Source organism: Nycticebus coucang, chromosome 4 (genome assembly GCF_027406575.1).
Source record: "Nycticebus coucang isolate mNycCou1 chromosome 4, mNycCou1.pri, whole genome shotgun sequence".
NCBI lineage: Eukaryota > Metazoa > Chordata > Mammalia > Primates > Lorisidae > Nycticebus > Nycticebus coucang.
Window position 1 is genome coordinate 130831391 of NC_069783.1, and position 14794 is coordinate 130846184.

The window sequence follows — 14794 nt, forward strand, 5'->3', positions numbered from 1 at the left end:
TCATTTAGAGGCTGGGGCTGGTAGGGACAGTCTGAAGACTGGCCCCAACTCTTTTTCATACCCTGCTCTAGGAGCACCAGTCTTTATGCAAAGCCCTGGAAGAATCACCTTCACTGAGCTAGCAAGATCATCAAACTCTGCGTTCACCTGGATATCCTGGGGAGAAATCCATTACAAGGCAGTATATTATTATGTTCTGAGAACTTGAATATTTTTACTTCACACACACACACACACACACACAGGTCTCAGAAAAACTCATCTGGGTGCCTTTTGTCCTGTGGATGACAGACTCTCCAAACTATTAACATAGAGAAGGGGTCCAGGCACAGTGGTTTCATGCCTGTAATCCCAGCACTTTGGGAGACCAAGGCGGGAGGATCACTTGAAGCTGGGAGTTCAAGACCAGCCTGGGCAACATAGCAACACCCCATCTCTACCAAAAAATTAAAAAATTAGCTGGGTGTGGTGGTCAGCTGGGTGTGCCTGCAGTCCCAATCCTCCTGAGGCAGGAGGATTGCTTAAGCCCTGGAGTTGAAAGTTGCAGTGAGCTATGATGAACAGTGCAGTAAGGACATTTAACATCCATTGTCCCGAACCTTAAGGACTGGCTCTGTATGTATACATTTCTGGAAAGGTTTTGACTCAAGTCTAGGTTGAAAGCAGGGTTAGAGTAAGCACTGGTTTGTAATTGGACATTTCTTTTTTTTTGAAACAGGGTCCCATTATGTTGCCCTTGGTAGAGTGATGTGGCATCACATCTCACAGCAACCTCAAATTCTTGGGCTTAAGCAATTCTCTTGCTTCAGCCTCCCAAGAAGCTGGGACTACAGGTGCCTGCCACAACGCCTGGCTATTTCATTGTTGCAGTTGTCACTGTTGTTTTAGCAGGCCCTGGCTGCGTTCGAACCCGCCAGCCCGGGTGTATGTGGCCAGTGCCCTAACCACTGAGTATGGGCACCAAGCTGGGACATTTCTTTCAATTAATTCTCATTTTTGAATTCTGTAATGAATGACTATAGAAGAGTGACTTTTCCCTATATTACGTAAGCAAAAGTAAACGAACAGGGGCCCTGATCTCCCTCACAGCCACTCCACTGTATCTTATAGGACCACAATGCCCCTGCAGGCAGCACCAGGGATGTGAGGAGAGAAGGGCAGCCTTGGACACAGAGAACCTGCAAATCTGACCATTAGTGAACAGTGTGCATCACGCCCCCAAGCCCCACATGTTGTCTGTCAGCCCATGAAGAACCCCAGTAGGGGACCATGGTGAGACCAGGGCAGAACTACCAGTCCATAGGGAGCGGAATGGGAGAGGCCTTTAGACCTGTGTTCAGGCCTGTGCCACATGGTGTATCTGGGCAGGGCACTTTATTTCTCTGACCCCTGTCTTCCTCTAAAATGGAGATCATGATCCATCACAGGACTGTTGGGAGGATCAGAGATGAGGTTTATGAAAAGCTCTTACGGAGAAATCCAGTAGTTCCAGTGCAGGTGCTGGATTGTCCCGCACGGACCTGAGAAGACCAAAGCAGCCTTCGCTTCGCATGGGATTCCTGGACACCTGGGAAGCACACACATGCAAACCTGAGAGGAGCTCGGCCCAGGGGGCCAGGGGACAGCGTGAGCCGGGAGAAGGGACTCCTCATCTCTGAGGGTGGGCTAGGAGCCCAGAAGGTGTCCCTGCTGGACAGAATGCCCTGGGTGAGGCTGCTGGGAGCAAGGGCTGGGGAGGATGCTGACTGATAGAGGCACAGCAGTCACAGCCCTGTCCTTAGAGAGCTTGTCTGCTGGGGGGAGGGGAGGGAAAACACACAGTGTGAGGTGTGTGTAGTGGCTCACGTCTGCAATCCTAACACTCTGGGAGGCTGAGGCTCCTTGAGCTCAGGAGTTTGAGAACAACCTGAGCAAGAGTGAGACCCTGTCTCTATTGGGAAATAAATAGAAGAACTAGGGGCGGCACCTGTGGTTCAAGGAGTGGGGTGCCGGCCCCATGTACCAGAGGTTTGAACCCAGCCCTGGCCAAAACCTGCTGCTGTAATAACAACAACAACAAACAACAACTAGCCAGGTGTTGTGGTAGGTGCCTATAGACCCAGCTAGTTGGGAGGCAGGAGTTTGAGGTTGTTGTGAGGTATGATGCCACGGCACCCTACCCACAGCAACAGAGTGAAACTCTATCTCCATAAAACTAAAACAAAACAAAAAAAGAAGGCTCAGTGCCCGTAGCACAGTGGTTATGGCGCCAGCCACATACACCGAAGCTGGCAGGTTCGAATCTGGCCTAGGTCAGCTAAACAACAATGACAACTGCAACAAAAAAATAGGCAGGTGTTGTGGCAGGCACCTGCAGTCCCAGCTCCTTGGGAGGCTGAGGCAAGAGAATCGCTTAAGCCCAAGAGTTGGAGGTTGCAGTGAGCTGTGACACCATGGGACTCTACCAATTTGAGACTCTGTCTCAAAAAAAAAAAAAAAGAAAGAAAAAAAAGACATAATACGATTCATGTAAGTGCAATGATAGAGTGTGCACCAAGTCCACTGGGAGGTGTCAGGAAAAGGAAAATTAAGAAAACTTAACAGCGGCCCACAATAGCAGTCGTCAGCCACATGGGTAATAATAAAACCTAGCTCTGTAAACTCAAGCTGACTTCTTGCCTGTATAACTAGGAGTTGTTAAACATTTCATGGACAGGTACTGATTAGAAACTGTTTATTAGATGTAGAACAAAGACAGGCTGGGCTGGTGCCAGGAACTATAGTCCCAGCTACTCGGGAGGCCAAAATGGGAGGATCCCTTCAACGCAGGAGTCAAGGGTGCAATGAGCTGTGTTGGCGCCACAACACTCAAGCCTGGGTAACTTAGACTCCATCTCTTAAAACAACAACCCCCTAAAACAAACAAACAAAAACCAGACACTAGAATTGAGAGAAATCACTGTTAGATTTATTCGGAATCAAGCTTGAGAAGTAGGGTGAGGCTGAGCAATTCAGGAAGAAAAGCAACAGAAGCAAGAGGTTAAAATTGCTACCGGGTGTGTGTGTGTGTGTCAGTGTGTGTGTGGAGTGTTCTCGCAAGTGCATGTGTGTGCATAATTTCAAGCAGCTTGGGGTGAGAGCAATGAACTTGGAAGAGGGGGGCTGGCAGAGCCCAGATCCGGTGACATGCTGTGGATGACACACTGAGAAGCTAGGATTTACGCTAAGGGGATCACAACCCATGAGTTTGAAGCAGGGAGTGCAGCAGGCATGTCTCTGGTTTAGAACAATCTCCTGGTAGCAGGTGGGAATGACCAGAACCAGGAAACTAGTAGGTTACTAGAGCCCAAGTGGAGAAGTGAGAACAAAAAGACCCAGTACCCAGAGCGCCCTGGGAAAGGGAAGGGTGGTGTGAGCTCTAAGCCCCACCTCCAACTTGGGGAGAAGGAGCCCCCCACCAACAGGCAGTCCACAGAGGGAGGTGGGCTTCCAGCAGGGGTAGGGTCAGTGGGTGTGAGAGCTATGGCAGGAGCCTGGGGAAGGCTGTGGGCGGAGAGCTGAGAGCCAGGCAGAGCCAGAGCCTCCTCCAGAGCTGCAATAGTACCCCCAGCACATGCTGAGGTCACAGTGTTCCCTGGGACCCACTCCACCCTGGCCTGGCTCCCTCCCTTTTTTATCTTTAGCTCTCAGTCTTGCTCAGCTCTCCCTCCCCACCTGCAAGTCTGGAAGAAGGGAACCCTGCTGGGCACACATAGGTCTGGGCAGAGGCCAGCACTACCCCTGACTGACCCTGGGGTCCAGCAAGGCAAGAGGAAGGGCAGGGGGGAAGATGCAGGTGACACATAACAGGGTGTCCTGGCAGAGGAAGGGCAGCAAGCAGGATGGGGGAGCAGGAGGGACCTATGGGGGAGCAGGAGGGTCAGGACAGGGATGGGAGGGAATGGCACCAGGAGTAAGTGGTCATAAGAGAAAGCCAGGAGGCCCCTTCCCGAGACCCAGGTCTGGGCTTTGGAGCCTGTGTGTAACCACTGCACCCAGGCAGGGGGAGGGAGAATGTGGCGTGGGAGGGACCTGTGTGGACAGGCACTGGGAGGTCTGTGCCCTCCAGGCTAGCACTCACAACAAGAATCTTCAGTGTCTGGTTGACCCTGAGGCCCAGGCCCAGGCTCAGGGCTCCCATGGCAGAGATTCGGTTATTGCTGCAACAAAAAACACATACTCTGTGCTACCTTCCACATAGATGTGCAGAGCTGACTGCCCCCAGGGTCCCCAGCAGAACCTGGAGGAGCCTCTCCCACACCAGCCACGTGCTGAGTGAGGTATCACACAGGTCCACCTGTCAGTGCACTGCCTTGCCCCATCCAGACTAGGCTCCCTTTCTGAGAGGGAGGGAGGCTCTCATGGAGCTTCTACCCCACCGGCTCTCCAGCCTCCCCACCCACAAGCTCCACAGAAGATACTTTATGCACGTGTTTGCCATTCCCAGCCACCTGCTTGTACTGCAAATCCCAATTTGTAAATGATGAATTTGATTAGGAGGAACAGAGCTGGGATTGTAGCTCAAGTCCCATCACAGGTAGACTGTGGTAGGTTGAGAAATTAAAGCGAACAGCGGCAAGATTCCAGAATCCTTGGTCTCTAGGGTGACACCCTTGTCTCCTTACCTCATGTTTAGTTCCTCCAAAACGTTGACCTTGAGGGCCTCGCCCACTGCAGAGGCTCTAGGATCTCCAAAGCCATTGAGGAAGATGTTTGCCTAGAACGTCAAGGAGCAAAGCCAGGGGACCATATCTGATGGTGGAGAAGGCCAGGAGGCCTCAGCCTCAGCGCTCAGAGGCCCCAGGTGCAGAGCACTCAACACAGTACAGGAGAGCAGAGGTTCCAGGGAAGAACCAGGAAGGTGCTGCATAGGCCCCCGGTACCTGTGCTTGGATGACAGTGACTAGGAGAGAGATGCATGCCTGATGCACAATGGGGGAAGGTGGGTGTGGTTGTACATGACCCTTACAGAGAGGGAAGGATCTGCTGTCCATCATCAGGCCCTAGAAACACAGTGATCACACTTCACATCCACTCAGTAGCCTCTCAAGGGCAGGGACACAGAGCAACCCAGGGTCCTGGCAGAGGCTCCAGGGAAGGCCTGTCGGATGAAACCCACCCGGGAGACTATACTGGAGTGTAAGAATGGGTGCTCTGCCAAGACAGAACATGACCTGCCACCTGTCGGGCAGGACCCCCAGGTCAGCCCCATAAGAGGGCAAGGCACTGGAGACATTGTCAGCATCTGGGGCCGCCCTGGCAGGACGCCCTGTGAGTAGGCGGGACATCTGAGGCGGTGGGCTGACATCCAAAGGTACAAGGGCATCATCTCAGGGAAGCATCTGCATATGCCAAAAGATAGGTCGGAGGAGCTGACCGGGCAGGAGCCTCATACCTCCAGTCCCCTGGCAAACGCTATGGCTCCTGGGCCTCGGAGGTGATTCCAGCTTATGTTAAGCTCTGTGAGTCCAGTGTTTTCTGCCAAGGCTGGTCCAAGCATCTCTCCTTTGCAAACAACAAGAGACCTTGCTCGCCCTGTTCATTCCTTCGAAAAATGACATTGACGCCCACTGTGTCCCAGAGACTGTGCTGGGCGGGAGGGTCACAGAGGTGGACCCTGCATGGGTCTGCCTTGCCCTGAGGGAATTCGCATCTAATGGGGGAGATACTAGTTCTGCGCACAGGAGATGTGGGAGGAGGGTAAGGGATAACCCGGCCTTGTTACCTTGGGGCTTTAGGAAAGTAGACAGATGAGGGACTGAGGCAGTGCCCACCACCTGGGGGTGTGCAGTGGAGGGGAGACAGCAAGCGCCACAGTGCAGAAGCCCCCACGGGAGTGCATGTGGGCTGGACTGGGGCTGGGGAAGAGGCAGCCAGTGAGGCAGGTATGATGGGCACCGGAGAGGCGCTGGGGGGGCCTTCACGCTAAGCCAAGGGGCTCTGCCGGGAGTCAGGGAGGGGCTTCAGAAGGGACAGGGCTGGATTAGCGTTTCATCTGGATCCTTAGCAGTGGGCTTGAGGATCAAATGGGGAGGGTGGAGGCAAGAGGCTGGGAGATCAGCTGAAGACTGGTGCCCAACTCTAGGCCAGAGGTAACCGAACTGGCACAGCTGTGGTGGGCAGGATGAAGGTGTGGTAGAGAAAGGAAAGCCATGACGTGGGGAGGGAAACACTGGGGGATGTTTGGCACCCAACACAGGCAGAGCCCCAGATGCCAAGCCACTCTCCATTCTGCCAGCCAGTCTCACCTGCTCCCAGGTTGCAAAAGCACCCCTGCTGTGCCCCATTTGGAGCCCTTTCTTCACCTGGCTATCAGCCCCTCATCCTTCTAACCTGGGTCTGTGGGGTCAGGAGGCCTTGCTGCTGCCCTGGGCCCCACACATCCATGGTGCTTCCATCCTTCCAGGCTCTGGCCATTAGACCGCTCTCTGCCTGTCTGGTCTCTGCCACTAGCTTGGGAGTCCCGTGAAGGTCTAAAGTTGACGCCTCTCTGTGCTCCCAACACCTAGCACAGTCTAGTTAGTAGGGCTGGTGTGAAACAACGCAGAGAGAACAGGCAGGTGAAGTGGAATGCTCAGCCAGCCTGCTGGGCTGCCTCAAGCCACGGGGGATGCCTTTTAGCACCTCAGAGAGCTCCGGCACAGACACTGAGAACTGCCCTGCTGAGAGTGCAGCTTTGAGCACAGCATCAGAGGTGACAGCCCCAGGTTCTAAGATGCTGTCCACCTTCCTCAGACACTTCTAGGGCTGGAAGGGGAGGGCAGTGGTCCTCCATGTTGTAGGGAAGCCCCTTCTCTGCTGAACAGTGGAAGGTGGGAAGGTTCTTTCTTCTACACTCCTACAACCACAGTGCTTGTCCACTGGCCCCTGCATCCATCTTGTAAGGTCGATGTTACCACCGCCAAGGGGCAGTGGGGAGACTGAGACCCAAGCTCCTTCACCACTTGAGGGTGAGGCCCACCCAGAGATCCCCCTGGGAGAAACAAAATGTTCTGGTTGAGAGTGTCCTTTGCCAGGGCCACCTGCCCCCCTCATGTACACTGTGCACAGGGCCTTAGCTTCCAGCCCCTCTGTCCTGGCTGCCTCTCTGGCCCTTGCCCTCTGACTGTGCAGGTCCGGAGAGATGCCTATACTTTGTCGAAGTCTGAAATGAGTCTTTTGATTTCATTGACTTCTCACAATAATTTTCAATTAATTTTAACTGCCCTTAGTTAAGGTCCAGGGCCAGTTCTCACAGGCTGTTACCACCCCACTCCAAGCTGCTTGACACAGAACAGCTATTCTGAAAGTTTTCAGATCAGGCAGGTCTCTTGGGGTGACCGTTACAGCAGATGCATGGGCATACCCCCAAGAATTTGGTTCAGCAGGTTCAGAACGCAGGAATTTGTATTCCTATCTCAGGATCCCAGGTGATTCATATTCTTGATTGCAACATTTTGGGAGGGCAGGTAGAAGTGCATATTCCTGAGAAATACAGCTGGTGCAAAGGCCCTGGGGCACAAGAGTGATGAGCTTGAGGAATCCCACCTGGTCTACTATAGCACATAGAAGAAAATCTTTGTATCTTTTTGCCATGATTTGCAGCCCTGTGGCTCCCTCTGGCTTCTCTACCCCACAGCGTGGCCACTGTCCCCCAGCTCACTAGTCTAGTCATACTGATGTCCGTCAGTCTGAGCAACAGGCCTGCATGCTCACTGCCCCTCAGCGTGAAACACTCTCCCTCTGGTCTGGCCTCCACATTTACACTTCAATGTCACCTTTTCCCAGAGGCCTCCTCAGCCACAACTCTAAAGTAGGGTGCATTCTTTTTTTTTTTTTTAAAGGAATATAAAACTATTTATTGACCACTGTTCACTATTATTTACAATAAAAGTAAACAATATACAATTAGATAACATTCTGATTATGACTTTTTTTATGGCTTCTGCTCAACCAGTAACCCAAATACTGAAAAGTTTGAGTCTACATGTAAGGAATGAGTTGCGGTAAGGAAAAAACATGCACGTCAGTAGTTTTAGATTACAGAGTTTGTTCACACATTTATGTAAAAAGGTATGAAGCTGCCAACATGGTTCAACCATCTGATTAGGTTTCTGTAAGCCAAGTGTAGGAATGGATTACCACAAGAATCTTTAATGACCATTTAACTAAGTCTTATTCATTTACCTCATTAGAACACACCAGGATTTGTCTAGTTTCCTCATGTAGGTTATTGGTTATGATAAGCTTTTCCTTTTAGAAATTTTGTAAACACAATTTTGCATTTATATGACTATACATACAGATTCTGACATGGCTGTTTTTAAATTATCCATTTAATCCATTTGTCGAATTAAGAATCAACTAATTTGAAACATTATGGCTTCAGGAAAATTTTCTATTATTACATCGCTCAGAATGATGGTATTGCAGACACCTGGGCTTACCTGTGATTTTTGTTTTGGTGAATGTTTAAAAACAAAGAAAATCATTTACATATGAATGTCGCGTATACACATACAGAAACAAATTAAAAAAAAAAAAAAACCCAGAATGGTCCTTAGGCAAAGAGTTAAACACAAGTTCTTACTGAATAATGGCTATGGAAATTTCCCTTAGTATTTAGAAAAGCTGTTTTCTAATGCAGAAGAAATAATATACCATGGTGTCAAGTGTTTTTTTTTTTTTTCTGATAAAGGAAGCAACTAGAGAAAGCTTTTATTTGTTCAAAGTAACCAGTGCTATTGATGCAAGCCCCCCCAATGACTCTCCCAGTACTACTTTCAAAATGAACATATCAAACTTGATTTGTTAGAATGTAGTTATTTCTTCACACTCTCAAGACCCAGATTTTTTTATATATATAAATATATATAAAAAGCAATGCAAACAATTATTGAGCTTCATCTTCTGGACAAGAATGCCAAGTTAGTCTCTCTTCATAAAAAGCAATAACAATTTGAGGACACTTCATGTTTGCTTCTTTTGCCAGCACCAAATCTGCCTCATCTGAATCTTTCCACTTCATAAGAAACATTCATTCTCCACTGCTGTCTGTGGCACCAATTATTCTTTCAGGATCAAGACCTCTGGCAAAGCCTCTTGGTTTGTCAGCAGCATCTCTTTTCTTCTTTGATTTGCTATCATCTGATTCACTGTCAGATAAAGATTTTCTTTTTGTACCATCCTTTTCTTTACCAGCTTTTTGAGAATTAAGAAATGCTTCAATTAACTCTGGACAATCTAAATTTTCTTCAGGTTCCCAAGTATTATCAGCATCTGTAAATCCCTTCCCCTTCAGGAAATACTCCACCTTCCCATTTACTACTCGTCGATCCAGAACTTTTTCCACCACAAATTCTTCAGGCTCTGCCTCTTCAACCTTTTTACTCTTTCCATTCTGCTTCTTTCCCATTTTTTGCAATGTAGTTTTATTGGAGGCCATTTTTTATTGCAGACTTGAAGAGCTATTATTCACCGGCTCCGAGCTGCTCCGGGTCGCGAGTCTGCGGCGTCTCAAGTAGGGTGCATTCTGGCATCTTGGAGGACCTCTGCCTTTCCTGCCATGCTGGCGCTATGTTCCAAGCTATGTGCCCTGGGGAGCAGCAGCCATCCTCGGCCTGGGTAGGACTGTGTCTCTGAGATTTCCCGGCACTTGTGGTGCCTTCCTCACCTGCCTTCCCCTCCTGGAAGACCCCCTAACTCTGTGACTCTGCCCCAGCATTCGTGTCCCTGACTTAAAGCAGTGCAAGTGTGGAGAGAGTGGCTGGGGGTGTCTCATCGAGTGTGGGGTCCTGCTTCCGCACCTGGGCCCGGGGACTGCAGGGTCCTCTTGCTCTCTGTCAACCAGACCTGGCACCTCCGTCAGGCACACCAAGCACCATGAACTTAGTCTTCCAAGGGCCTTCCCCTTCCCTGTTCTGTCGTCCAAATTGGACCAGATGAGCTGGACCTCAATCACTTCCATGCCCATCACGGACGGAACTGTCAAGGGGGGGTTCGCTCTATCTTTGGAAGATGGCAACCCCGCCGCTCACCTCCTTTCATCTGCACCCTCTAGCTTATCCTGTCCCAGCAGCAAACTCAGGGTAGCCTGATTGGCGTGGGGCTATGGTGGGGAGGGTCATGTTCTTGCAGCCTGTTGCTGAGGAGAGACCCCTCCACCCAGGGGCATTGGTGACTGCCCTCTTGCCCTCCTCAGCACCGTCTGTCCCGCTGGCTAACTGCTGGGCCGATGAGGACTGCCCTGAAGGGGAGACAGGCACACACAGCCACGGTAACGGTGGGCTCTGTCTTCTAGGGCCTCTGCCAGGGCGGGGCCGGGCTGGGACCCTGGGTGGCTCCTGAGTGTGCCCCACTGTACCTCTGTCCCTGCACCTCTCTGTTTTGCCAGCACCCCGGCCTAGGCCCTCCCAGGCTCTGTGGAGACTTGAGGGCCTGGAGTTCATCTTGTGTTTTCAAGACATAAAAACAGGCCGGTGCGGGCAGTGCCTGTGGCTCAAGGAGTAGGGCGCCGGTCCCATATGCCGGAGGTGGTGGGTTCAAACCTAGCCCCGGCCAAAAAAAAAAAAAAAAAAACAGGCTGGTGTGTGGCGTTCAATGGGACCCACAAGACCTGTGAGATCCGGAGTTGGTGCCTGATAGAGAGCGGCGCGGTGCCCACATAAGCATCCACTCCACCCCCAGAGCAGGGGCCCTGGGCCTGGCAGAGGCCCTCACCTTCCCTCCCCCCACTCAGGAAGCCCCTGCTGATCCAGGCCCAGAACTTTACTCTGTTCATCAAAAACACTATCACCTTCAGCAAGTTCAACTTCTCCAAGTAAGCAGGGGCAGGGACCAGCTGGCCCCAGACCTTCCCTGTCCCCTGTCTTGTTTGACATCACATGCCTGTCCCCTCCTAGGTCCAATGCCTTGGAGACCTGGGACCCCACCTACTTCAAGCACTGCCAGTACGATCCACGCTCCAGCCCCTACTGCCCTGTGTTCCGCATTGGGGACCTTGTGGCCACGGCCGGAGGGTCCTTCGAGGACCTGGCGTTGCTCGTAGGTCCTGGGGCAAAGGGTAGGCTTCCCGGAGGACTCTGGGAGAGGGTCCTAGCCCCAAGCCACTGGTGCAGCAGTGGTGTGCTGTGTGCAGGGCGGCTCTGTGGGCATTAGTGTCTGCTGGGATTGCGACCTGGACACCGGGGGCTCTGACTGCCAGCCCCGCTACTCCTTCCAGCTGCAGGAGAGGAGCTACAACTTCAGGTGAGGCCCCCACTGTCCCTAGTGCCTGGCTGCCATACTTGGCAAGCTTGTCCCCTCCACCTGTCTCCCTTGGAGGGCAGGAGAGAACTACCCCTGGGCCCAGCACTCGGCATAACACGCTGTGTGTCCAAGTGGGAGGTGCCAAGGGCAGGAGGGGTGTTCTGAGTCCTGCATCCCCCAGCACAGGCTCTGTCCACCTCCCCACCTCAGCCATGAACCCCTCTCCCCGCTATCATCCACCCTGCCCAGCTCAAGCTTCTCCCCAACTGCCTCTCCTCCACTCCACCCTACCTCCGCCACCTGCCCTGCACACATGGGAGGACGCCATTCATTTTTACCTCCCTCTTCAGGTTTTACCTCATAAAATTTTAAAAATCGATGTAAAAGTTCAAAGATTAGTGCTGTGAACACCTCTACACCCTTCACCTGGCTTCACCAGATTTTATTTTGCTGTTTGGCCATGTTTGCTTTTCCCCTTGTGCAGAGTGAGCTGGATAGATAGACTTAGTTTTCCAATGGAACTGAAAGTAGGGGCCAAACACCTGGACACTCACCCTTCTCAACACTGTCCTGAGAACAAGGACTTACCCAGTGTGACTGCCATCCCATTGTTACCCTCAAGAGATGGACCATGATGAGACCGAGCGAGGTGGCTCACACCTGTACTCCCAGCCCTTTGGGAGGCTGAGGAGGGAAGGTCGCTTGAGCTGAGGAGTTTGAGACCAGCCTGAGCAAGAGTGAGACCCTGTCTCTACTGAAAATAGAAAAACTAGGGCGGCGCCTGTGGCTCGGTGAGTAGGGCGCTGGCCCCATATGCTGAGGATGGCGGGTTCAAACCCAGCCCCGGCCAAACTGCAACAACAACAACAACAACAACAAAAATAGCTGGACGTTGTGGCGGGCGCCTGTAGTCCCAGTTACTTGGGAGGCTGAGGCAAGAGAATCGCGTAAGCCCAAGAGTTAGAGGTTGCTGTGAGCCGTGTGACGCCACGGTACTCTACCCGAGGGGGGTACAGTGAGACTCTGTCTCTACAAAAAAAAAAAAAAAAGAAAATAGAAAAACTAGCTGGGCATTGTAACGGGTGCTTGTACTACTCAGGAGACTGAGGCAAGAGGATCGCTGGAGCCCAAGAGTTTGAGGATGCTGTGAGCTGCAATGATGCTGTGGCACTCTGTGCAGAGAAATGGAGTGACACTGTGTCTCAAGAAAAAAGAAAAGAGGGTGGTGCCTGTGGCTCAGTGAGTGGGGTGCTGACCCCATATACTGAGGGTGGTGAGTTCAGGCCCAACCCTGGCCAAACTGCAATAATGAAAAAAAAAAATAAATTAATTAATTAAAAAAAAAAGAAAAAAGAAAAGAAATTGACCACGGGCAGAATAAATCTAATATTTAAATTTCCCCAGCTGTGCCAGTTATGGCACTAAATCATTGTATTTTTCCCATCCAGAATCCTTTTCTTTGAGACAGAGTCTCACTATGTCACCCTCTATAGGGAGCTGTTGTTTCACAGCTCATAGCAACTTCAAACTTTGGGCTTAAGTGATTCTCTTGCCTCAGCCTCCCAAATAGCTGGGAGTTCAGGTGCCCATCACAATGTCCAGCTAGTTTGGGTTGTAGTCGTTATTGTTGTTTGGCAGCCCCAGGCTGGTTTCAAACCCACCAGGCCCAGTGTACATGGCGGGCACCCTAACCACTGACCAACAGGTGCTGAACCAATCCCAAGATATTAAATTGCATTTGTTGTCCATCAATAAATGCAGTCATTAAATTTATTCAATGTTGAATTCTCTAAGCAGACTCCCTGGTGATGGTCTGGCTTACACAACTTCCCCAGCCCCTCTCTAACCTGTGCGGCTGGCTTCTGTCCCCATCATACCCACCACCTGTGGGGGCAAACCACCGGCCGACACAACCTTCCAGGCCCAGTCTGAGCGTCTCCCTCCAGGAAGCCTACCCCAGTTCTGAGGAGAGACAGAGCTCCTGCGTCTGGTCTCTCACAGTCCTGGGCCTGTCCTGTCCCCTCTCTACCCCACCGTGGTGTCTGTTGGGCACCCTTCCGTCCCTCTGTCCCTCAGCAGGTAGGGAGCTTCCGAGAGGCAGGTCTCTGTTTCCTTTTCTCTGCTTTTTGAGCAGTGACAAAGGGCCCAGACCTAAGACTCAGGCTTGGCCTGGGGGTTATGGATGCAGTAGTCCAGCCCACTTGGGGGTGGGCAGAGCAGGACATGTGGTGGGTGCTTGTAGTCCCAGCTACTCAGGAGACAGAGGGAAGAGGATCGCTGAAGCCCAAGAGTTTGAGGTTGGCAAAGTTGACTGGTTACCAGAGCCCTGTCTCCTGCCCCAGGACAGCCACACACTGGTGGGAGGACCCAGGCGTGGAGGCCTGGAGCCTGCTCAAGCTGTACGGGATCCGCTTTGATATCCTTGTCACTGGGCAGGTAGGGGTCTGGGGGCGGGAGGGGGGATGTGGGACGACACGTGTGGCCTGACATGTTCAGCCCAGGTCTCTGTCAGGCAGGGAAGTTCGGGCTCATCCCTACAGCCATCACTCTGGGCACCGGGGCAGCTTGGCTGGGCACAGTGAGTCTGAGCACCAGGGGCTCCCTCGGGCTGAATTGAGGGTGGCCTGGGGCATCTGATGCCTCAGCCCTGAGTCACAGGGTGTGGGCTGGGGAAGCGGCTTGAGGCAGGTTGGGGGGCTGAGACATTGAGTTGGCCCTACCTCTCCCAGGTCACTTTCCTCTGTGACCTACTGTTGCTTTATGTGGACAGAGAAGCCCACTTCTACTGGAGGACAAAGTATGAGGAGGTACGTTGCAGGCCTGCTGGGGGCCTCGAGTTGAGGCCACTTTGCCCAGATACTGAGGAGAGTCACACTTCAGGGGATGTTGGCCCAATCCCTGACCTGCTGTCTTTGTCTGCAGGCAAAGGCCCCGAAGGCAAGTGCCAACTCTCTGTGGAGCAAGCTGCCCAAGTGCTTTAGACAGGGCTGAGCACCTGCCCCCATGACCACTGTTGCTGGGAGCCAAACACCAACACCAGGGTGGCCCTGTCCAGGCTCTGGCACCCACTCACTGGCCTGTTCCTGAGGCCTGTCACCATTTCCTGGTCGGTGGTGGGGCGCTGGGAAGGGAGAGGACACTGCCTTGGGGATCTCAAGTAGAACTTCACCAGGATTGGGCCGGGGGTTGTAAGGGAGAAGACCACCCTCAAACTGAAGCAGAGGGTCCCTTCCAACTCCATCTCAAGCAGGATACTGTCTGGGAGCCACAGGAGCCGGTTTTGTTTAAAGCCCTGCAGGGAAGCATGAGCCATGGAGACTGGGAGAGCCGGGGACCCCCCCTGCAGGATGCCATCCAGTGGGACTCCTGCTGTGTCTGTCTGGAGTCTCCCTCCCAGACTCTGTCCCCAGTGTTCCTAGCAGAGGTCTGCTCACAGCTGTCACCACTGACCCTTCTCCCCCTCCCTGTATCCCCATCCCAGGTAGAGACCCCACCCTTCCAGTTGCCCTGTGGATAAGGCAGAAAAAGGCCTGAGGGAAAAGTCCTGCCA

The 14794-nt window shown here is 52.2% G+C and overlaps 2 protein-coding genes and 1 pseudogene across 3 annotated transcripts; 1 reads left to right on the forward strand and 2 right to left on the reverse strand.

Annotated features, from left to right (window-relative positions):
* On the reverse strand, positions 1-6435 carry LOC128584423 (leucine-rich repeat-containing protein 74B-like). Its single transcript, XM_053589389.1, has 5 exons — positions 6352-6435; positions 4644-4735; positions 4100-4178; positions 1472-1567; positions 1-156 (listed from the first exon to the last, which is right to left on the reverse strand). Exons 1-5 carry the CDS (start codon positions 6433-6435, stop codon positions 1-3), a joined length of 507 nt encoding a protein of 168 aa, XP_053445364.1.
* Positions 6436-7823: 1388 nt separating this feature from the next.
* LOC128583724 (chromobox protein homolog 3-like) lies at positions 7824-9534 on the reverse strand (annotated as a pseudogene). Its single transcript, XR_008379537.1, has one exon. The product of XR_008379537.1 is annotated as a chromobox protein homolog 3-like (transcript).
* Positions 9535-9573: 39 nt separating this feature from the next.
* LOC128584424 (P2X purinoceptor 6-like) lies at positions 9574-14324 on the forward strand. Its single transcript, XM_053589390.1, has 10 exons — positions 9574-9621; positions 10058-10085; positions 10199-10273; positions 10391-10475; positions 10736-10816; positions 10899-11040; positions 11135-11244; positions 13587-13680; positions 13757-13822; positions 13974-14324. The coding sequence occupies exons 1-10, from the start codon at positions 9574-9576 to the stop codon at positions 14223-14225; spliced, it is 981 nt and encodes a 326-aa protein (XP_053445365.1). The 3' UTR covers positions 14226-14324.
* Positions 14325-14794: the final 470 nt, after the last annotated feature.